This window comes from Branchiostoma floridae, chromosome 1 (assembly GCF_000003815.2).
Source record: "Branchiostoma floridae strain S238N-H82 chromosome 1, Bfl_VNyyK, whole genome shotgun sequence".
NCBI lineage: Eukaryota > Metazoa > Chordata > Leptocardii > Amphioxiformes > Branchiostomatidae > Branchiostoma > Branchiostoma floridae.
Genome location: NC_049979.1, coordinates 16,223,400 through 16,248,288, shown reverse-complemented (window position 1 = coordinate 16,248,288; position 24,889 = coordinate 16,223,400). Strand labels below are relative to the sequence as shown.

The 24,889-nt window shown below is 42.1% G+C and overlaps 2 protein-coding genes across 2 annotated transcripts in view; both read left to right on the top strand.

Moving 5' to 3' along the window:
• Positions 1-3,878: 3,878 nt before the first annotated feature.
• LOC118412745 (brain-specific homeobox protein homolog) lies at positions 3,879-7,129 on the top strand. Its single transcript, XM_035815783.1, has 3 exons — positions 3,879-4,549; positions 4,958-5,145; positions 6,626-7,129. Exons 1-3 carry the CDS (start codon positions 4,306-4,308, stop codon positions 6,806-6,808), a joined length of 615 nt encoding a protein of 204 aa, XP_035671676.1. The 5' UTR covers positions 3,879-4,305; the 3' UTR covers positions 6,809-7,129.
• An 11,002-nt stretch (positions 7,130-18,131) lies between these two features.
• The window catches only part of LOC118412140 (DNA helicase MCM8-like), a gene marked incomplete in the record, with an annotated part of 13,171 nt that continues 6,413 nt past the window's right edge, over positions 18,132-24,889 (top strand). The window contains 13 exon segments of the mRNA XM_035814806.1: positions 18,132-18,363; positions 19,628-19,765; positions 20,084-20,166; positions 20,288-20,348; positions 21,914-22,002; positions 22,495-22,604; positions 22,837-22,892; positions 23,081-23,181; positions 23,317-23,358; positions 23,542-23,627; positions 23,835-23,917; positions 24,077-24,145; positions 24,400-24,623. Coding sequence (XP_035670699.1) covers positions 18,264-18,363; positions 19,628-19,765; positions 20,084-20,166; positions 20,288-20,348; positions 21,914-22,002; positions 22,495-22,604; positions 22,837-22,892; positions 23,081-23,181; positions 23,317-23,358; positions 23,542-23,627; positions 23,835-23,917; positions 24,077-24,145; positions 24,400-24,623 — 1,242 coding nt within the window.

Sequence of the window (24,889 nt, the reverse complement as noted above, 5' to 3'; positions counted from 1 at the left end):
GAAAGTTGGAATGATAATGGCTGCGTGATTTTCATGTTACCGAGAAAAAGTTCTAATTATACCCTCTAAAGATACCTCGAAAGTAAAGGTCTCCCTGCTGTTGCTGCAATTTCCTGTGCAAAACACGGGCTTTGATGTCCAGCTCGCGTGCCGACATTAACTAAGTACGAATTGATGGAAACATTGCTGCTGAAGAGCTAATCGAAAACTGTTTATCTTATGATAGCACGGAGGAACTCTGTAATCCATTCCCGTACCTGACTTTCAATTAATCCGGGCCATAATTCACAGCACGGATTTGTCCGTAATGACGGCGGGTTCTCTGCTTACACCATCACCCACGGCCATTACGCCCAATTTGGAGCATTAGCCAAATTACTACCCTCCCTCCCCACAGCAATGCACAACACGCAACCAATTAGAAAATCTATGCAGCAAACATTTCAATTACATCGTGTGGCCCTGGCTGCAGCCGCCATCTCGCTCGGCTGTGTGCTAAGTGCTCTTCCCTCCGCCCAAGGCTCTGTACCGCCTCTCAACTGCCCGGAGTCCTGCCGCGGACAGAGGAGCTCTTCATTGATCTGATCTGATCACCACACAAGAGCGCGGGATTCGTTACCTCACAAATTAGTCGACATCATTGAAGGGTTTTTCACGGGTTGTAAGAGGATTTGAAGATTATTTGATGTGTATTTTCAATCTTACCAGAGAATTAATCCACGTTGAGCGGTTGACAACGTGTACATTCGGCTCGGTGTGGTTATTACACGCAGGCTTATCATACATAAGTTATCATTTTGTCTAACGAGCTGCAGACGTTACCAATGGGCCTGTTGAACACAAGGTCACTTTCGACGACATGATTAAGATTTCCTTGTCTAGAAATTGTCTTAAAATTTGATGTTGGGACAACAATGCTTTTATCTATGACATACATGCACGCTAGTGTTCCGTTCTCGTCTTGTTTTTGCTCAAACTACGCACATTCTGTACACCCTCTTCACCCGTCCTGTGCCGTCTTCTTTTCACATCTTTAGTGTCCCGTTCTATCCCGTCCCGTTCTGCTGCCCCTCAGTATCCCGTCCCGTTCTGCTGCCCCTCAGTGTCCCGTTCTATCCCGTCCCGTTCTGCCCCGCCCCCGCAATGTCCCATTCTAACCCATCCCGTTCTTCTGCCCATCAGTGTCTCGTTCCGGCCGTCCCTCAGTGTCCCGTTCTATCCGGTACCATTCTTTCACGCCTTGCCCAGCCCTGTTCCCTTTAACCTCTATTTACATGTGATTGCGATAGTCTTGTGCCAGGTATGTGTTGTCTCCTACCGCAGACAAAAGTCATCTGTAGGCATGTCTGCTTGGCATGTCTGCTTAACATTAAAGCCAAAGCCATGGCCCATTATTTTGTCTTCCCCAATACCTTTCCTAAAGATAGACTGCGTTCTCGGTACTTGTTTGTCATGTTGTGATCCACACACCCACGCGACTACCGGGCTTGAACTCACATCAGAACTTCCCGAACACAGGCGGCATCTGCGAAGCCTTACCGCTGATCCCATCTGACAGGTCTATTAACCCTCCTCAATTCGCCTCTGTCTCTAATGAAGTTAAGCATAAGAAATTAATGACGTTTTGTTCGTGTGTCCGGACTTAAAAACAAGATCTACTCTCGGATTTCTGTCCGGCAGATCCGATCCACCTGCTCATCAGCCTGGCGGTGTTGAGTTCCCGCCGGGCCGGACCAGGTGGGTAGGTGGTGACGTCACAGCCAACAGGCGACAAAGTACGATATGGACAACTTCCAACGCCTACCAAAAAGTGTCATACCTGCTATTATGCAGATTGTTAATATTTCATTAATTTCTATCACATAAAACTTTGACAGCGTTATTCTTATTCTAGTATTTGATCGTTCAAAAATGTTGACCACTAGGCTCCAAAATAGTTACAATGTGGTTCAAACATACCCCAAAAGATAGCTATTCGCCATTTTGTGTGTTCCAACAGCTTTTACTTTGTGATAACCTTCCATGAATCGGAAAAGAGGGGATCGTTTCATAACTAACGATGTGGCTAACTTACATCATTTAGTCCCCTCAAGGCATTTACAGGACAACTACTGAAGTGGTTGTGTTGATAATGAAATAAGAGAGCATCGTATATGACTGGCATCAAATTATCAAACAAGCTTTTATGGATAATGGAGGAGCAAAAGACACGGGAAAATCAAAGAAACGGGTTTTCCTGTGAAAGAAAGTCCTGAGGGTACATTTGGTGATTCTTCTCTTAATGAACCACATGAGAGAGCGGCTACCAACTACGGTTCGACTTCAAAGACAAAATTTTCCAGTACAGTGCCGATTCAGCTCTTTTCTCTGCTAATTCCATTTGCTTTACTGTCACCGGTCAGATATCTCTTACCCTTATGTTGGATTTGCGCTTCAGAGCGGACAATCTGAGACTGAGACTCGTCAGATGTTGAGTTACTGATAGTGTATATCATCAAAAACAGCTTCTCCAATGTTGTTGTGAACTACACACTTTCACAACTCAATTTTAGGATACGTGAGTTGTCTCATGTGAAGAGTGAATGGCATATTCAAAGTGTACAAAGATATGTGTGTCTTTGGGAAAGCGCACGCATTCTGAAATAAATCACTACAACATTGCTCTACACATTTTCAAACGGTACATCTGAATCGAATACCCAATCCTGGCTTTCTTCAACGCTTGTTTTTTTTTTCAACTTGGCAGTAAGATGCCTTTGAAGACTTGGGTGGGCTATTTGAGATAGGTAACGGTTTAAGTTGTGTTCGTCCTCTGCTACAGAGGCCTCGTAGTCGACCGGGCATGACGAGGGGACTTAAGAAGTAGACCCTTCGCGACTATGCTCCTTGAAAAATGTAAAATTGATCTAAGATGGTGGATACCGATCATCTCTGGTTCTTCCTCTGCACATATAGTCAGCTTATGACAAAATCGTATGTCAGCTTATATGAACTTCCAACGTCGTCCTCTTTCCTCACATTGAAAGAAAAGTGCAGATAATAGAACCCCCCAAAGACGTGTCGTACAACCAATAATCTCAGAGAGCTCACTGGTCACTGAATGAAGAAATAATTGGAAACATCAATGTTTTCAAATTGCATTGCGAGACCTTTGTTCTCCGTGGATTTGGCAGCTCTCTGATTCGGCTTAACGTTTAATTGTCCCGAGGGATCGAACTACACGTCAAGCGGTGTGCGCAGGATTCGGTGTCTCATTTCTACTGTGTTATGTAGCGATTACAGTCAATTTGGCCACTTTGCGACAGAAATTTACAAATCTACAGTGTCGATGTGATCTCTGGTCGACCAAACCGTAACCACTAGTATGTTGAAATGAATAGTGGAACATCACTGTGCTGTTCCATATTCCACAGTTCATTCTGTCAGATTTGGAACGTGAACATATACAGATAGGCACATTCTGTCCTGAAATCCAAACAGATACTGTGTTCGTTGTGCGGTTTCAATATTTACGAAAATCCCCTACATTAATGGTAAGACCTCTTATCACAGACACGTGTAAATATTGATAAAGCACGCAGGAACTGCTCATCAAATACAGGTAATAACGTTACCACCTTACAATAACAATATAACATAGCTCGTTGATAGCCAGATGAAGATTATATCGTGCTTTTAATGACAAGTTCCTAGTTTTATGTAGAGATTTACAAGTTCTTTGTGAGCTCGTGACGGCCAGTTGATGAAATATGAGATAAGAGTAGTTTAGCGGACAGGTCTCCAAAGTTCCCGGGCGCCCTGCCTCTCCTCCGGGATCACGACCGCCGACCTTTCCGCACGTGTCCCTCATAACGGGGGCAATACTTGGGCTCTTTGCGGGCGGCATCCTGATGACAAGCCACAGAATGATAATCTCATAAGAGATTTAAAACCGGGGGCTAATTTGCCTGCATTCATCCTATCACAAAACGGATCGGCGATTTGTTAACGTGGGAGCCATTGCGCATGACACAAGCTGACAGTAGACGTTTTCTGCAGTCGGCTTCTGGCACCTGCGCTTCAGAGTGTTCTGCGCAGAACAACACCGACCGCTTTATCTGAACAGCCTCGGTCTGTATCGGACAGGTTCTTCTTCTGGTATACAGTTACTTGTAGGGAAGTGTCTTTTTGGTGTAGGATAGTCCACAAAGTGTCTAGGACATCAACCCCTCGCACTGGTTAAATCTAGAATTGAAAGGATTTTCACTTTCCGGACAAGTTTTCGATTTTACAAACCAGCAGGTGTCTCGTGTCCGGGAGATCACAATGTTCTCCCAGTCGCAGAGCGGCAACACGACAGCTTTCCTGATCGAGAACATTCTGTTTGACAAGCACAAGGACTGTCCTCGGCACGGCGAGTTGGTGGTGCCGCAGCCCACACGGAACTCTCTGGTGGAGGTGGGTTTCCCCGGCGTGCTGGCACCGGCACCCTCCGCCTTCCTCCCGCACGGCTTCCACCCCTACCTCCACAAGCCGGGTCTGCACTCTCACTATCTTCTACACAGCCATGGTAAGTCTATAGATGTCAGGATAAAAATATTCCGACAAGTTCATATTTTAGATTTCCAAACATAGTCCAGGTCACTATCTGTTCCTCCTAAAATAGGTTTAACATCGAACTAAGTAAGTAGTAGGAAGAGTAACAAGGAAAGTGCCTGTTTCCTGTTACTTTATTTAGCAGGGCAAGCAAATAAAATAAGACTGCTTGAAATAAGGTTGTATCGGTTACCTTCATTTCCGAACTACGGGAACAGGTGCGGCTCAGATGGCCAGACCTGTAAGATATAAACCGGCACAGGGCACACCTGCTATCCCGAGGGCCAGGGGTTTGCTATCTTCTAATGGAAGGATGAATTGAGGAGTAGATAATTTCGATGTTACCTTATGAGAGTAACTGCATCTTCCGTTCTTGTTCCAGGGATCCCGATGTCCCCGTTGTACCATAACGGCGGGTTCCCCGGAAAGCCGATCCGCCGGCGGAAGGCCCGGACGGTGTTCTCGGACTCGCAGCTGAACGGTCTGGAGAAGCGGTTCGAGAGTCAGAAATACCTGTCCACACCGGAGAGAATGGACCTCGCCGCCGCACTCAACCTCACAGAAACACAGGTATGGAGATTTTCGTTAGAGATAGACGTATTTGGTGTTTAGTGATATCTAGCTGTAATTTGTCGTTCGTTTTGACTTGGTGGTAGATTGTGCACTTTTATGTTTATATAACTATGATATCACTGTTTAGAATAGCTCCAAAATGTCCATAAAATCATTGTGTATGCACTGATTGTTACAGTTATTGAAAAAAGGATATAAGGTGAAAGAAAACTATTTCTAAAGGCATCTTTTCTTCAAGAAATTTGATTTTCCTATCACACTCTAACGTCTGCCATAGCTTTATAAGTCTTTTGGACATAGTATCGTCAGCGCACAATCATTAGGAAAACACATACTCTAAAAAAATCAAATATTAGGTAAAAAAAACGTTAACAACCCCACAATTACCACATATATGTCAGACGTCTTGAAAAACGTTCCTCGGGAATAAAAGGTGGGTCTGGCAGAAGGGAGTTAAACTCCGCATTGTACCGTACTCGTTACGGCCAAGCCTTGGGCCAAGATAGGGTGTCCAGCCGTGTGTGCGGGTAACATATCTCACACATTTGGTAGAATTCTTTACAACAGAAGAGTACGTAAGGAAATGCACCAAAAGTGGAATCGACGACGGCACCTAGTGTTACGAACTGCTAATTTTGAAGGCAATGTTAGTTATCGAGAAGAATAGATAAAATGGTCAACTGTTTTTTGGGATCGTTTGTTACACACTTTCACTTAGGAAACGTATCATCTATTACTATCTATTTAGAAAATACACTGTTGTACATTGAAAGGTTTCCGTGATAAGCTTATAGCTTGCCGTTCTGAGGCACGAATATCTTTCCCGTAATAAGTCAATGAAACGTTATTGAGTTGCAGCACATTTTGAGACGCGAAACCTTGTGGGATGTACTGTGTAAAACCGTGACTGAGAAATCATACTAAACACATACAGAATAAAGACACTGAGACATACAAATAAGTCTTAAGACAAGTAGAATATATAGTTACTACAGTATTACAGGTAGCTATTGGAATATTAGCATATTAGGCATGTGACATGTTTGCACCAAGGTAACAATGATTTTGTAGTTTCTCCTTAAAACCATCTGGTGCAATAACGAAGGCGCCATTCATACATATTGTGGAAAATTGTAGGTTGAAAATAATAGTGATAGTCTTAAGATAGTTATTACCTCTTTTATGCTTAGCGGCCGGTCCAGAATTCGGCACCCACCATCTAGTCTTCTTAATACAACGAATTTAGTAGATACTACTAGTTCAGTGCTACTTTAAAACAGTTTAACGATGGTTGATTATTTTCCCATGTTAACTGTATTGAAACAACCGACAATAAACACGACAACATTTACCTAGGGAGGCAAATGGAATATGTCCAGGTACATGTACCATTACTGGTTGCCCCTCGCAGTGTCTAGGAGAGATGATTTAGAAAGGTGTACTTGCAACGTTGCTTAACTTGTTTGTTTTACATCAGGTGAAGACGTGGTTCCAAAACAGACGTATGAAGCACAAGAAGCTCCAGAGGAAGAGAGAAAGCGACAGACCGCCGTCGGCCTCTTCGGCAGACGATGTTGCCAGACCCGAGCACCAGGCGACGATCCATGACAAACTAGACATCTGTGCGAGTCCTGAGGTCGCCTCAGACACAGAGGACTGAAATGTTGCCATTCTGAAGGTTGAATATTGTTTTAAGATTGATTTATCAGCCAGGGAAATCACTTTGCATGATTTTTGCTCTCATCTACCTAAGATTTATCAAATGCGTGTGTTGTTAATAATTCTGAAAATGTTTGCACCTATAAAGACTTTCGAGCCAACGAAGATCAACTTCAATTGTACAGTAAGATGTTTTCTGCGCACTATGTATTTGATGACACCGATTGAAACGAAGTATAGTTGTTATTAGTCCCCTTTTGTATTTTCTATCTACTTTGTCTGTTTTTATCTTTGCCAGTATTAAAGCGTACGGTTCATCTAATGCCTCTCCTTGTTTTCATTAAGTTAGGATAGCATTAGTGCATCTGTCATGTTCACATGGAGGACTGTAAAACTTGCATACTACTTGCCATGGGAACGTTAAAGGAGGATTTGGCGGCTTATTGTGTTTGATTTGGTCGTTTCAACGTTTTCGATTTATTTTTCTCGACTGATCGTATTGTTTATACCTGTAGGAAATCTTAAAAATCTTAACCATATTGACGTAAAGATTGTCCATGTGTCACCCTACCGGCCGATCTACAAACAGAGCAACTGATACCTCCAAACATTTTTATCGTTGCTATTATCACAGCTTGATATTTTCAGATAACAGGCATTTTTTGTTGCGCGTTTCGCAACTACAACTGGCAGATACTCGTAAGAAACATTTCACATGGGTACGTACTCTTTCATTCCTGTTTACCCCGACGCACACAGTTGGAGCTAGGAGAGCTGTTTACACAACGGACGCCTAACAGAATTGAAGCAAGAGTGCGTTTTATAATATATCGCATCTGATATCAGATAAATCAATGCAAAATAAACAGGTTCGGTGTTAACCTGCAGGTTCGGGGTTAACCTGAAGAAATCAGTTTGAATGTTCTAAAACTAACCATGTTCAAAACAACAAATCGAATTCATTCGTCGACTTAATTGTGATATGCCCATTTCTTTGATCAAGAGAGTTGTGCCCAAGACATAAGGACAGATAGACACCACAGGTAGTAGGGCTGGCTATAGGAAAGTATGAACTGAAACATGCACTGAAACAAGTTTCATCAATTTCGCATTTCAATCTTAAAAATTCATCTCCACCAGAAAGTCACAAGGCCCGTCTTCTTCATTATGACTATTCAAAAGAAAACAGGGTTATATATCCAGGTCAAATCCCGAGGCAACCTCGCTCTATGAAGAAACATTACATTTGACCTCAGTTTTCTCCTGTATCTATGGGTACTGTAACAATGAACCGATATCCCTCAATCATGCCAATTGCAGCATGATCATTTCCTATGCAGGGCGACCATGGTCCTTGACCTACACACATCGTAGCCACGACACTATGTTTTCACACACGGATACAACTGGCAACCCAATACCACGAACCTGTTTGATTACTTTATTTCGGTAAAACCACTCATGAAAGGAAACTGTGTAGAAAATGCAGGTCATTGGTATGGGCCAAAGGATATAAAGAACATTCATATCATTTCCATACCCTCACTACAGTAAAACAAACGAATGGATACAATAACGGTGTAGTTAAATAAGGCCACTGCTGAAAGAAACATATAAACATAACGATTAGTAAGCTAAGCGAGCTATGAATAAAGGGAGACCGGGACATTTCCCAACACTTTGAATTTTTGAGACAACGATTTAACTGTGCATTTCCCACCCTACATGGATAGTCATTTCTTCGCACATCGCGGTTTTACAACGCAGTTTGTTGCGGATTCCTGTGAAACAGCAGTCCGAAAGTACAAATCAGAGACATGTTGTAACGAGAAACAGAGGCTTGAAAAATATCACAGAAGCAGACATTTGATCTATGTATCTATAATAATAAATATAAACAAACATACACACAACCCTAATGCTGCCAAAGAACGATGTGTGCTTTCCTTGTTACAGATATCAAGAGAGACAGCTGGAGATGATGTAACATAAACTTTTTATTTTAATAGCCACAATAAAACAAACAAGTATCTAAAAAAGAATAATTGTTAATTGCTCAACAGTATCATAATTTCTTGACGTTCTTTCAATCTGCGCATTACAATGTCAACTCCTACACACAAGTACAGATATAGAAGAAATGCTTTGGTAGTACTTGCCATTTTTTCATGTATACTATAGTGGAAATTAGAGGTCTTTGTTGTCTAGCCCAAATGCAAAATGTTTGGTCAAATTTCAGTTATTGTAATGTGATGCTTTTGTCAGACCAGAGTATGGACTGACGGTCTGACGTGATAATCTTCAGATTTCCTCCGCAGTCAGAGGTTTCATGCGCAGGACGAACGAACGGCCACTTAGTACCAGGGAGAGGTTGTAATCACGCGGGTTCGGACACACGTACGGATCCTTTCAGCATGCAGCGGAGAGATCGAGATCGTGGATATGTGGGGGCTAATGGTACTTACACTGTTACAGCAACTTATGTCGAATTTTCTGCGAAACTAAGAAATTGCAATGCAGAACAGCTACGAAAAAATCAACTGCCCGAATGTGTACAAACTTAGCAAATGTTAGCAGTAGAAAAAGAAGCAGAATTATTGATCCACAAGTATAGCTACTTTCGTAAGGTCGACTACAAAGACTGAAACAATGAAATATATTTCAAAATTCTGCTTACCAAGTAATAAAAGCTAACACTATTAAATACGTAATATCATGATCGTGGATTTCTGTGTATTTTCAATGACCAAGAAATATTCTATATATTTACCTATTTTTGAGAGCTGTCACATCTAAAGGTCTTATTAGCAAAATCAGTCTCTGTAGCTAGCTATCTAAGGTTCAGATAGGCACCAAAGTCCGTGTTTGCACATACATAGTGTTGGTGTCTCCTTGATCGGACGAAGATAGTTCATGAAATCGAGGACATAATAATACCCGCATGTTCGTGCTTGGAACTCGTGTTCCTATTTAGAGTGTAGGAGGTGTGCGGGGTCTAGAGTTGTCATGTCCGTCTCGCTTTTCGGTAGACACTCGGGGCTCACCTAACTGTTTGTGCCGTTTGATGCAAGTGTGGTGCTCATTATCAGATGGCATTTCAGCCCAGATGGCCAATTTCCGACGGCAGCGATCCCCTGTTGAAGTGCCGTTTCGAGCACAACCTCATACGGTGGGTACTCTGCTTCCATGACACTTCTTCCGCCACTCACAAAACTTGTAAATGGACCTGAAGTGGCGAGAAAATTCAATAAAAGAGCGGCATATCGACGATTAAACGGGTAATGATCTTTCGATTGTAGATGAGATACATCTCTTGTAGTGCTTCAGAGGACCGTTCCTGTAATCATTATGTCTGCTCCGTTGGAGTCGTCCGCTTGTGTTTGCATTAGTGTTTCAAAGTTTGTATACGTTCATGGCTGTGTGGTGAAACAGGTTACAGCATTGTTATATAACGTTAGGACTTTTAATTTTAGCTACTGTTGTAGTCATTTAAGAGAGGTATCCTTATAGATCTTACATGTATGTGTTGATGCTTTACAATCTGGAGTCTTATCGTATTTGGTAACGGAAGATAGGAGAGAAATGGAGAACATTTTAGCACAGCAAAATAGGGAAACCAAACACTATAGTAATCACAATGCTAGCTATCATGGCATGGCAAGTACATTTTGTCGGACTGCAAGGAAACCATACTGAATTTAACGTAACTATTTCGCCAAAAATGTGCTTTAATTTGAGTATGTAAGAATTATGTATTCCAATAATTGTTCGTGAATATGAATATGTTGCCGAGGGATCAGTATACATTACATACTGTCTGCTCAGCACGCAGCCTTATGCCCAAACATCCACACTTTAATCCTATGACGCGGTATGTACTTCCTACATTATGAAGAGTTTATAGTCATCCTGGTCAAGTGTAGTGCTAAACATAAACTTCTGGCGAAGGTACTGAAGATCAAGTCCGTGCTGTTGCCGTGCACAGGTTCCGTACGGTGCTTTGCCTCGGTTCCTAAATAAGCAGTTCGTACGGAACATACGAAGACTACTGAGTAAATATTCTATCTCACCGACTTCCGGTTATTGTAGGTCTATTTCTAGGAATCACGAACCATACGCACTCTACTGGGATAGGGAAGTGGTCTACTGCAGGAAAGGAAAGCCTCAGGGCCGGCACGCCGACAAAAGCGTGAAGAAATGGTTACTTAGTAGGAACAGGACGGCACTTTAACACGATTAACCGTCTCATACCCTACTTGATGCGGGCTCCAGTGGTTGTTCAGATTCGTTACCCGTCACAAAACCGGAAAACTGACTGGCTTTGGAGATAAAAAGAAGTAGCAAGGAAATTGTATCGTATTGTAACTGTGCGTTTGAAAGTTAATTTAAGGTAGGAATGTATAAACGAACGAAAGAACAAGTAAACAAACAAACATAAAATAATCCCTTAAAGCCCCCTTCACACGAGAGCACGAATGAGCCGGAATGCCGTCCGAATGGAATTGTTTTCTATTCGTGGCAATTCCTCGCAATTCGTACTGTATTCTAAAGATTCGTACTGCATTCCAGCTATTCGTCCCCGTTCTTTTGGCTGGCTCGAAAGTTTTTGACATGTCAAAAACGTAACTGTCGAGGTGCATTCGAAGTGTAGAAATATCGAATGGCATTCATAGTGGATTCTATCTATTCTAATTGCAGTCTGACCGCATTCTGTGGCATTCCAACATTATTCGAAACGTTCTTATCTCATTCGATGGAGAACCGAAACGGCAAGCCATCTCGAATCCTGCCCGAATGTGGCCAAAAGAATATCTCGAATGCAGTAAGAATTTCTAGAATACACTACGAATTCCCAGGAATAGAAAAGAATTTTCATTCTGACGGCATTCTGGCTCATTCCTTCTCGTATGAAGGGGATATCGAGTCCATTTGGGATTCCCACTCGGAATGGCCCCGACTGTGTTACGAATTTTGCAAATACTTCATTCCGACTAGTTCGGCTGGATTCCTGCTAATTCGATTTCCGTGTGAAGGCCCTATTAGAGGAGTCTACATCTTTGAGGGGAAAAAATGCAACATGTATGCATCTATTCAAGACTACTTACACAGTTTCTAATCATCGTCGAATCCCAGTCGAATCCGTACATTGAATGTGTTTGCCCTCGCAAGCGGGTTCAGTCTTGACAATATGTGGTAACCTGTCGGTGGACTTCAAGGCAGCCGGATCCAAAAGCTGCAGTGGCGATGCGATATCGCCTACAGTGTACCCGTCCAGCATAGTGGCCTCTCTACAGGAACATAGCAGCAGTTGAATGAAGATTACAAACTTTCTGTGCTGTGATCTGGACATTCAAGGTTTTAAATATTAATGACGTCTAAGTTCGTTTCATTCCCAGAGAAATTCTGTGACTTTTATATTTTATTCTCCAGTCACCACTGGTATTTCTGATGAGTTGCGTGTAGATCTAATTAAAACATTTCGGATAGGTAATTTGACAATTAGAAGAAAAAGCAACCTATGCACACACAATGTGTAACCCTGAAAATTCCCACCAAGCATTCTGGAACGAGTAAAGATACCTGCATACTTTGTCTAAATTTAAAACTCTGTATATCGTCAGATGTATTATAGCTAGTTAACTTTAATTTGCTCTCATAATCAAGTAGATGCGAGTCGAAGGCCCTTCGGCAGTGGTTTCTGATTTCACCGCCATGAAAGTCACTTTGGGAAAATCTACTTTACGGCGGGTAGATTATGGTTTTATTAATGGATTAATTGGGCTTGAGTATCAAAGCAAGTGGCTATTACCTGGGGCGTAGTGCTAATCATGGCGGGCCTGCTCCTGTGAGCTGATTGGCACGCACTCTTTTCTAATGGATGTCAAATAACATTAAATCAGCACCCAAAAAAACGTTTGATGTACGAGCTGTCAGCTGGTTTTGTCTCCTGGCTTTGCAATATGCAAGGTTACCTGGCCAGAGCCGTCACGCACGGTATCTTCACGATTCCCTCCCAAAGTTGTTGTAGCCCTAGCTTTTGTTGAAAACGGTGACAGGTAGTCGGAATAACATGTATAAACGTTACATGTACCATCTACATCACAGAACGGGCGGAGGGCCCCTTAGGGGCCTGTCTTCCTCATACATAATTTTGACCTTTTCTATTAATTTTCTCTCTATTTACCCTTTGCTGGGAATGGTACTAGGCTAGTTAAACCAGGTAACCAGCAAATGTTTGGCGCGCTCTTTGCTGTGTATCTCTGCCCCGCGGCCGCTGGCCAGCGTGAGAACACAGGTTTGTGAGGCACCTTTGTGTCAAGCTGCGCATCGGCCATTAGCGGTCAATTCCTGGCGACCACAGGGGGCAAGGACGGGGGTCTCGGGAACACCTGCTGTCAGAATGATGGATGTGAGCTCCAACCAATATTTCTCTATAACTCTCTAACATGCCCTCATGCCCCAACTGTCACTGTAGTTGTAACTTGTCAGTACCTGTAAAAGACGTAGAGAGACGGCTTTGCACAGAAAAGTCAAACTTAACGACGCGTTTATTATATTTACGACGATACTGATTGCCTTAGAACCTGGGTGAAAGGAGCGGGGACAATAAAGGACTTAAACTTCAGCATTAAACGGAATCCCTAGAAACGTTATGACCATGGGACCCCTTGAATCACCGACAGTCAAGAAAAAAGTTCTTGAGTTCTTCTTGAGTGATATTTCTCTGGAAGGATGTTTGTACTGTTGTTTATAGATGGCGGTGTCTTTGTACTTTGCTATTTTTCTTAGATCTCTACTTTCAGAGAGATTGTTGCCATGATATAAAGTGCTCCACACAGTGTACACATTATCAGTTTACCTACTTGGCTCCAAGTCTATACCGATGTCATCAGTACTATCGCTAAATCTAATCATCCGCTGTATGTGGACTGGTCACCATAACAAACATAATGGCATCAAAGTTGCCCCTCAGGGCTGCCATCAGCCAATCAGCGACTCGACATTTGGTTACCAAAGCAAGTGTTTCTACTCGTATGCCGTAGCCCTGGGCCAAACTTCACATTTTCAAGGTTTTCCCATCTGGAAAGGCAATTCAATTTTACGCAAGAACTTTACGTAAGTAAAAAACAACAGCTTTCTGTGTACTTGTTTCCGGTCGATTGTCGAAACTGTTGTTCAAAAATAGATATGATCTTTACAAGACCTTGTATAATGACAAAAAGGCGTTGAGCTTCAAATGAAAAAAGGCAATGTTATAGAGGGTTCTAGACTTCTACCCAGAAATGTGACCTCTTAGATGGTCTTGGATACAAGCAAAAATATGGCGCATGACAAACTTTGAAAGAATAATACAATCGAACTGTACATGTGTACCATTTGCCTTATTATTTTCGACAAAATGTAACGTCTTCTACAAGTTGAGGTTTTGGCCAGGATTAACAAATGTTTTTTTTTTTGGCTACGAATACAAACAGACGTCAATTACACAATCCACCCCACCAGGCATAATGCAAGTGATGTGAGCACTTGTCACGGCATACTTAGAAACTGACATTCTCCACATCTATTTTAAGAGAAGCAAAAGAGCATGGAAAGCTTGACATTTCATTTGCGTTTGTAGAATTAATTCTGAAGGATTTAATTGTAATTCTAACATTTATTGAAAAAGCAATGGTGCTGTACTGTTGAAAATTATTCTTTTTGTTGGAAATAACAATTGAATACTGTTTGACAGCTGAGATAACTGGTGGACATAACGCTACGAGTATGTGTGCATACTGAAGTTTGTTTTCACACTACAGAGCACCAGTCATTTATTTCTAATAAATGATGGAGATACCTTTAGTGTTGCGACATAACTTCAAGAAAACACCACGCTGCTTACATTATCTTAAAAATCTTTTGATTATGGCAAAATCAATTTCAGTTTAGATAAAACGTACAAAGAATTAAATTCTGTTATTTTTACAATCATGACTTAGCAGTGAAATTATCATTATTTACACTCTCTTTTGTAAGCATTCTGCGATCTTCCATGATGCTATGTAGGCATCAAAATATCAATAGAAATGTACTCATAAACTGTTGGGGGAAATGTACCTTTATGTTCTTTTCTGTTTCCCGTTTCAAAACAACTGCACTCCATGCTCAGTAACACACCCAGTACCCACAAGCGCCCTCTGTCAGCTGCAATGCGCTCAGCTCATCTATTAACGTTACGACCGGTTGAAGACCAGGAAATGGTCTAAACATGAAAAAATAATTGACATGTTTGTCTCGTAGATTTCTAGTAGCTTTCAGTGTATTAATCTTCAAATGCTGCCAAATTTGCAGGCCGTTAGCTCGACATTGATAACAGTCATTTTCTGAGCACTACAAATTGGTTGTAATGGTCCGTGCGATGGTTTGACGAAATGGGAAAAGCACTTCAACTCACAAATTACAGTGTGTGCGCTTAGTAAATTGTGTGAGGCACGCAGGAGAGGGCAGTACTACAGAAGATTGAAAGGCGGGGAGGTAAGCCAATTAAAGGCTTTCCAGCAGTACATGCTGCAGCAAGTGCTTTCAATTACCCCATTTCTGAAGTGATTTCGCCTGGCAGCAAAGGCGGGGGTACAGGAAGGTTAGCAAAGGGGTCTACTTCAAACTTTGTTGGACCTGCTGGGGATATTTGTAACCGTACAAGCTTTAGGATCCCTGTGAAGGTTGATAGCTACATGACGAGGTTGAATGTTTACCACTTCGTGGAAAACGTGTGCGCCTTGCTTCATTTCAGCTCGCATTATCCGAAAATGTCTGGCCAAAATCTGACACTTTGATAATGATGTAGCCAGAACAACTTATTTTCTAAACTAACATAAGAACAACTTATGGAAGAAAATGCGATGCAACGAAAAGCTTTTACAAAATACAAAATAATCTACATAATTTCAAAGGCTATTTCCTGTTTAAATTAGCAGTGTTCAGGTACACTTGTTCCTGGATTATTAAATGGCGAATGATCTCGGTAAGAGAAGATGTAGACTTGCCATAATGCTCTGGTTTTGAGCTCCAGGTGCCAATGCAAAAGACCTCACGTCGGCCGCTTCTAGAAAGTAAGAGCGATGCAAATGATCTCACCACAATGTGGGTAATTTTCACAATTTGCTCTTAAGTCTATCCTGTAAATCTCTAGATAATGTGGGTTAATTGTTTTTAATAGAAGGGGTTGTGTGGGGCACCCTTGGGTCTATATTCATCGCAGCATTTCTTCTTGAAGTGCGATTATGTTCTCGGCACGCCAGCCAACACTAGACAGCACGACGCGCGTTACATTACCGAAAGCACAGGCGGGCATTAACCGAGACATGGCGGCGAGATTGCGCGGACACTACTGACCTTGAAAGCCTGGAGGAGCTTTTAATATCTTACTTCCTTCTTTCCCCACAAGAGCCTTCAAATAGATGGGTCATGATCACCCAATAGCACCAAACGCGAGCTAAATAATAACTTCCTTATGGCGGAATTCGAACTTAATGGCCGGTTGTTAAAGTCGGTGCCTTTTGCAGATGGAGCAGGCGGTTTGTGCTGCTAACTGCGGTCTGGTCATCTCTCAAGAGTTTATTGATCCCATTTGATCACGATATTGCATGAGGAGGCGAACAAGAGGTCGCCATTTCGGCTCTCTACACAAGAAGCACTCGGGTAAGGCGCATTAACAGCACGGATCGTTACGTTATCATCCCTACACTTTAACGCGAGTTGTCTTCAGACAGTAACTGATGTTGTGCCGGCGATGTGCTACCTAATTGTGCATCCAGATCTGACTAACACGGCATTGAGACTGAGACACAGCTACTAACTTTTAAGTCTTTAAGAAAACTGCAGACACCGCATGAACAACTATGGAGTGAATCAACACTTCGGCTACTGAAATTAGTTACGCTTGGAGGAGGAGACAGGTATATTATAAACTGGACAAGCAGATGCATGACCAAAGATTTAGGTGTAACATTTCAACACATCTGTATGATCCGCATATTGTTATTAGGCACTAGAACATGGCATAGGTATACGTGCCGAGAGTCTCGTATGGACATGAAGATATAAACGTTCTCCATTTGGCACACCCTTACATCTTTGGTCCACCGTGTTAAGGTCATCCTTGAATATCTGAATGATTAACCGGTCCATTTGCTGACTAATGTATGTTAAAAGCTCTGGGTGTGGAGCAGCAACAAGAGGGAATTTCGGGCAAATACTCTTTTGAACAGGGGCGTAAAAGCCCAGATGTTGTGGCTAACGTTTTTGGACGCTCAATAAAGGCTAGAATGGCCTCCCGTGCCAACAACACCATTAAACTAACACTATCGTTCATCTGTGGCTGGCTGGGACGTGTGGGGAATGAGAGCCGCTGTTTAACCTCTGTTGACTGGACAGACAGCCGGACTGAGCTACTGTTCTGTGTCGATAGAATTAATCCTCCGCAAGAATTGATGATTACCAGGAAAATCCTGACATCCTAGTAACAGCAATCACTTTCTTTGTCGCGTAAACTGGGGGTTATGGTGACATTAGGGGACAACTTGATGTCCCTCTCCCCTCGCGATATGTTAAAAGCCATCTACTGTTATTGCATTATCGATATTTTCAAAAGTATATTAACATTAAATGGACCGCGACATTCCCTGGGGAATATGACAAACATTACCGACATTCATTACCAACCTAAAGTATGTGCTATGGTTATCTAAATGTGGACTATTTGTTAGAAATGTTGATGCTAACTGAATAAAACCATGCTTCAAGTTTTTACAACCTTTAAGGATAGAAAATGGTACACCTTATCTCATTTGTGTCCTGCTTTATGGGGTAACTGAAAATTTATCCAATATTTCGTCTACCTTGATGGAATATGACAACATGGCTGACCAATGTCGCCTATAAGGCTATATTCTAGGTTGTCGGATTTCTCAAATTAGCCTTGTATCCAAACCTACTACAGCTGCTGAGTCTCTTCGTCCACTCTCGCAAATAGAGAGGACGAAGAGGCTTGGTACTTGGTAGCTATGATTGCGAGAATGAAGAGACTTGGAAACTAACGGTTTACTCTAACGTTATATATGCTCTAATCTCATATAACAGACGTAACAAATCGGTTTTAACTACGTCATTTAACTAAATCATCTTTCGTCAAAAAGTCTACTACCTCATTCTGCAACTCTATCAAATTCAAGATAGCAACCACAACATCCATCGCATGAGAATGATTGATTCTCTCATCGGAATACAGTACTGCTTTCTGCACTTCTCTTTAGTCCGCAAGATGGCGTTGATGTTAGGTCCCTGATATAGACGGAGGCGCACTGTCATCATCATCATGGCGATTGTTATTAGGCGGGAACTTTGACTTGAGCAGTCCTTTTTCCGTCCTGCGTTTACCGTGAAACGTAGCGTTACTTGACATAGGACGGGGGATGAGTTACCGAGGAGGCCAGTCGAGAGGAAGGCCATGGTGGCGTGGGCGTGGCGGACGTGGCCACTACAGCAGGCGTGATCAGAACCATAGCAGAGGCGGTGAGTGTGAACCTTCCTCGGCGTAAACAACAAAATTATACGCTTTCGAGTTTTGTAACTTGAGGATACCTTGAGGATACCTTGAGGATATATCGTTGTTGAAAGGCTTCCGCCTGTTGACACAACTATCTTTTGCACTTGATCTCTGTCAATATTTCAGAGAGGGTAGAGTAATGCCAACTTTGGGTCGTTAAAATGTTTTGGATATTTCAGCTGTTACACACATGATCATATTTTTCCAGACATAACGTTAACAAATATTAACATGCATTGGCATAATACCGGTCATAAGCCTTATACCGGTCGATTAAAAATAGTGGAACTTAAAGAGATCTACACATGCAACAATAGTTATTTCTGAGGTATGCACACTTCAGACATCTCGGTGTCCAATACATAATTTACAAAGCATCGATAACAATGCATTCGAAGACAACAAGGCCAAAAGTTTTCAGGTCATTTTCGGGGCAGGCGAGCTCGTCGTGGGACAAACACACTGTCTCGTTCATCGCCAGATTTGTAGATAATAATCACATGTGCTCACGGCACAAGATGAGCATGATTCAACAGCAATCTTGAATTTCTTTTGGTGACCTACAACTCGTGTAAAAGTGTGAGGAACCGTTGCATTATCGCCCGGATCTACGGCTGAATGGGTCAAATTGAACGTACGCCGCCATTTTCCCGCCATTTTTAATGCTACGGCCAGCAGTAAAGTTTTACGTCATAGCGGTTGTGACGGATCAAAATTAAATGAAAATTCTTGTCAGTATACGCCCATTTTCTCATGCCTTTTTGTATGCTCATGCAGATTTTTGTTTTGTGCAACTACTAACAGGAAAGAAAGGAACAACAGAGGATGTATAAAGGTACATAGCGGCAGTTAGTTGTGCCGTGTTTCGTTCGACCGGTATAGTGCACCCCCTTCCAACCACGCGCCCGTTCTCCGTGCAATTCCGCGGTGTGTTCCAATTACGATATTATGTTTTTAGCAGGACCAGAGAGACAAAATAATTTACACAGAAGAAGTGGCAAAGGTAAGCTGTAACAGCAATATGTAACTGGAGAAAATGATGCGTTGATCATTTGCCAAATTAGCATTGCTTGAGAAATTGCAGTAAACCGACCGGTATTATGCCAATGGATGTTAACGTTAACATGCTAAATTTTCTCAAGATTACGAACAAAATGTTTTGACCATGCATGCCCTGTGGAGCCAAGGACGTTATATTGGTGGAGCCTATGTTGTTTTTTAACACCTCAGGTTCGTCCAGCTCACGGAGAGGTGGGTACAGTGGTTCAACATCAGCCTCCCAGACTAGACCACGTTTGTCACAGGCCATCCTTGAAAATGTCATCCCGTCCCCCTACAAGGGCTGGCACCTGTACTTCCCAAACCAAGGTAGTAATGACGGCCTCTTGTATGTCCTACTAAATCACGTATCCTTACATAACCAGTTAACCAATAGTTTTAGTTTATCTATTTTACCTAATAAGCTTATCGGGCAATGACAATGAGGCTTATCATCGATGTCATGACGATGATTGATGACAATTGGAATCTTTTAGTGACAATGTTTTAAATTTGTTGTCAATAAATTAAAGAGTGTCCTATTGGTCCATTGTAATCCAATCAGGTGGATCAAGGAGGTAAAAAGTCTTTTTTCACCTCCTTGGGTGGATTTTCTAGTGGCTAACGTTTAATACTATCTTTTTTCAGTATACACAGAGCACTCCCCTGATGTTGTGAGAACACAGGCCTTCGAGAAATACTTCCTGTCCATCCTGGAGCTATATGATAAGGTTAAAGGCAGCATCTGACAATGTGTCATAAAATATTCATACTGTCTTGTTTTTTTGTTACTTTTCAAATAAGATGAGCCTTTGTTGTGGAACTAAAATGTTTTATTTTTTCCATTCAAAGGATGAAATTGAGCAGAAAGGTTCCTTAGCCATAGACTTCAAAGAGCTTCTCCAAGACGATGGTACATTTATATTTAATGTTTTATGCCTCAATTAATCCTTTGACATTAGCTTGTGATGAAATGCATGTTGTGTATACTGTCTACGTACAGTAGCCATCACAGCCCATTACACGTGCAAGTACCTATAAAAGGCTATATCAAAGATCCCAATACTTAGTAACGTTACCACAATAAGTATAACAAAAACAGGATTGACTTCGTGGAAAGCTCTTGAATTTAAACAAACACACTGGCCCTCTTGAAGTCTTTTTTTTAAGGGCCCCGCCGTTTTTTTTTGGGGGTGGGGGGGGGGGGCAAAATAGGTTTGGTAAAAAATTTTTTCAAGGGGCCCCCCCCCCCCCCCCCGCCCCAAAAATTTTTTCAATGGCCCCCCCCCCTCGCCCACAAAAATTTTTCAATGGCCCCTCCCCCCTTTATGCGTCCACATCAACGAAGAGAAAAGCGGGCGGGGAGGGGCGGTAATCCAACTTGGGCGATCGTTTCCACTACACATGTACGAAATTTACACAAAAGAAAACAAATTAATGTTGTAGATGGAAGAGACTTGGGTACATTTTAGCGATATCGTTTCGAAAACCGCTTCAAGATTGCTTCAATCTTTCTAAAACGAGAGTTATTTCGGCCAATTATAGCGCCACCATGATTACGTCATATGCAGCAGAGAGCCGGCTGTCACGAAAGTAAACATCGTAATGTTTTATCCCGTTGCCGTCCGTGAACCATTCCGTATACAAAGAACAGATGCACGCAGGATTGATATTTATACCAATTTTAGTTTCTAGTTTTCTTAAATTTCGTGCGAACATGGAATCACACGACAGAGGCGGCTGCAGAAAATTTCTCAGTATGGGGAGGGCGAACTATATCAACGTAATCCTTGGGGGTCCGGGGGCATGCTCCCCCGGGAAAATTTGGAAATCTTGACTATCTGAAACGGTCTTTCCTAAATTTTGATTGGCAAAATTTGCTGGCAGACTAAGCTTTAAGTTTAATAGCCTTTCTATTAGAACTTCACATGGGTTTGAGGGCGACGACGCCCCCAACGTATTCCCACGATTTCGAGCGCCGGGCATGGCACGAGCCGTCGCAAGGTAGATCTGGAGAAATGTCATTCAAATGATGAAATTTGGACCCTCTGAGACACGATTTTCTGCATTTTGAGGGATAAACTTCGCTGGTAGACTATGCTAAATGTAATGACAATTTTCTGTCAGAGGAAGAGATTTTTGACGGCGATGAGTGCCGAAGTGTTGTGTGCGCCAGAGCCGCAAGCCGTCTCAAGGGACGTCCAGAGAAAAATTGAAATCTTGACCATCTGAAACTTCATTGCCTGCATTTCAGGGGCACATTTTGCTTGTATTTATCAAGGCCCCTGAGGCAATTTTTTTTCAATGGCCCCCCCCCGGCTCAAAAAATTTTTCAATGGCCCCCCCCTCGGCTCAAAAAATTTTTCATTGCCCCCCCCCCACCTATGCACCAGCCCTCCCCCCCGGTAAATATCGTCAGGTCCCTAAATGTTCTGTGAACTATTTTCTCACCGTCCATTTGTCCCATGTTTTATTCAGGTGTCCGTTCAACCATTCCGGACATGGGTAGTGTGATGAAGGAGACCCCAGAGAAGATTCTCAGCTGCCTGGGACTGGCTGTGCACCAGGTCAGAACAAGGATGATTATAGACAACACCCTTCTTCACATCGTAAGAAAAATCACAAATAGATTAATTAGCTTATCATTACACCTCTGTATGAAGACTGTCATCCATGACTTTTGTGTGCATTGATGCTCTGACTTCTGACGCACGACCTCTGTAGGTTCTGACCCATGACCTTGTATGTCTAGGTCCTGACCCATGACCTTTTGTATGTGTAGGTTCTGACCCATAACCTTTGGTATGTATAGACCCTGACCTACGACCTTTTGCCTGTGTAGGTCCTGACCCACGACCTTTTGCCTGTGTAGGTCCTGACCCATGACCTTTTGTCTGTGTAGGTCCTGACCCACGACCTTTTGTCTGTGTAGGTTCTGACCCATGACCTTTTGCCTGTGTAGGTCCTGACCCACGACCTTTTGTATGTGTAGGTTCTGACCCACGACCTTTTGTCTGTGTAGGTCCTGACTCCTGACCCATGACCTTTTGTCTGTGTAGGTCCTGACCCATGACCTGGAGAGGCAGGCAGCTGCCCTACAGCAGCCTGGGCAGGAAGATGGAGAAACCCCAGCTACCATAGCTGTTAATGTACCCCTTATCCATACTAGGTAAGGCCTAACATGCTATACAATGTGGTGATGTCAATAAGTTCAAATCTCCTTGCTATGGATATGGGTAAATGTTATCTTGTGAAATACATGTACTTTGAGAGTACACCTGTTAGTCAAAATAGGTGTAGCTTTAAGACCAATAATTAATTTACGTAAATACGTGTTCTGTGTCCATCTTTCACATTTGTGTACCAATTAAAGACAATGTTCTTGTGTTCTTTTTCATCAGGGTATTCAATTATGAGCCCATAACTTCCATGAGAAGGCTGAAGGCAAATTTCTATGGTGAGACTCTTTTTTTAGATTTTCTAATACCACTTTTCATTTTGAATTTTCTAAGGCCTCTTTCTGGCCATTCGTTCTAGACGGTGTTTAAGTTCATCAAAAAGAACAGATGTGATCTTTCTTTCTGCCTTATTGAACACTTAGTTTCTGTCCGGAGATATATAACTGTTCTCTGATTCATTTGTCAGGTAAGTTTGTGTGCATCAGAGGAACAGTGGTGAGGGTCAGCAATGTGAAACCCATGTGCATCAAGATGGCGTTTGAGTGTCTCACCTGTAGGGGAGTACAGGTGAGAGAACTGATGGTTATCTATATTCTTATGTTGTCTGTTGAGTAGCTACGTTAATTGTTATACCCTGATGTTCCAGCACTGTTACCTTTTGAAACAAAAAAAAATTAAAACATTTTTGTCTTTTCCCCTCAGAGAGTGATACTTCCTGAAGGAAAGTACTGCCTACCAACCAAGGTAAATGCCATGTGCTGCTGTACATATATGAATACATTATTGACACACACAGATGTTGTCCTCTTCTAAACATTTGATCAATAGAATTTTATGGCCAGTGAGTTTCCAGTAAATAGATGTCATCATAAATTGTTAGCGTATGCAAAAGTTACATTCAAGAGATAGATTTACTTTGCTTTTCAGTGCCCAGCCCCTGACTGCAGAGGAAGGTCTTTTGTTCCTCTTCAGAACCATCAGCTCACAGAAACTGTAGACTGGCAGACTATCAAGTAAGACACATCTATTGAAAAAGTTAGTTTTTCCAATTAACAGGAACATATAAGGTATATTAAAAAGATTGCTATGAGCGCTAGATTTTTTGATGATAAGAGAGAGAAAGATTTGCTGACTACCACTTACCTTACATTTAAATACAGTCCATATTTCAGATAATCCATTGTTGTACATAATGTAAGTCTTCTTGCCTATTCTTCCAGAGTGCAGGAGCTGATCACTGATGAGAACAGGGAGGCAGGTAGGATCCCCCGGACAGTGGAGTGTGAGCTGACCAGGGATCTGGGTAAATAATACATTCTGTGTTTTGATGTTGTTAATGTACAAATGTACTACTGTGCATCATATCGCATGTAGCTTCAGAAACACTCAGGCCAGGAAGTGTGCGTATATGAACTAAAATTTAAATTGATATAACATACATGTTGTTTTTTCTTATATACAGTGGACAGCTGTGCTCCAGGGGATGTAGTCACTGTCACTGGCATTGTCAAGGTCATGAGCTCAGAGGAAGGTCAGGCAAACAGTCTCTTTTCTGCAAGCACCACAGATTTTTAAAAGTTTGCGTTTTGCTGTCATTCTATTGTGTTTATCCCCTAGAACATTAGCTCTTACTAGTCTTAGTTAGTTGTATAGATTTATAAGTAGGAATGAGAGCAAATCAAGTGAAGATATAGAATTCAGGTTGAGCCATTGGATAGAAAACATGTGATAGAACCTATATTATAGCCATTTAATACAAAAAATGACAGCAAACTCCCATTGCAGGCAGGAGGAAGTCAAACCGTGACCAGTGCATGTTCCTCATCTACATTTCTGCTAACTCTGTGAGTAAGACGAAGGGGAAGAAGTCCACCAAGGAGAGCGGCACATCAGGACTGGCCATGGAGTTCACCCTGAAGGAGCTGTATGGTATCCAGGAGATCCAGGAGGACCCACATGTCTTCAGACTTGTCGTGGGGTCACTATGTCCGGCCATATATGGCCACGAGGTCAGGCTTACAAAGTTAGATGACTGATATTTGTACATTGATCCTCTCTGGGGACTTGACATACGGACATGGATATACCATAGATTTACTTAAGCTGGTGTTATATGTTTGGAATGGGGAAAAGTACCAGTAATTAGTTTACAGCTATGTGTGTATGTCCAGAAAAGCAATACCGGTACTTCTTTTTAAACCACTGATTAACTTGATTTATCTTTTACAAAAGTAAACAAAATACTTTGTTGTATTTTGATGATTTTTCTGTGACT

Excerpts from the sequence above, each read along its gene's own strand:
- LOC118412745 (XM_035815783.1), top strand. The coding sequence starts at position 4,306 with ATGTTCTCCCAGTCGCAGAGCGGCAACACGACAGCTTTCCTGATCGAG. Across the intron at positions 4,550-4,957 it reads CTATCTTCTACACAGCCATG|GGATCCCGATGTCCCCGTTG; the intron begins GTAAGTCTATAG and ends TTCTTGTTCCAG. Across the intron at positions 5,146-6,625 it reads TCAACCTCACAGAAACACAG|GTGAAGACGTGGTTCCAAAA; the intron begins GTATGGAGATTT and ends GTTTTACATCAG.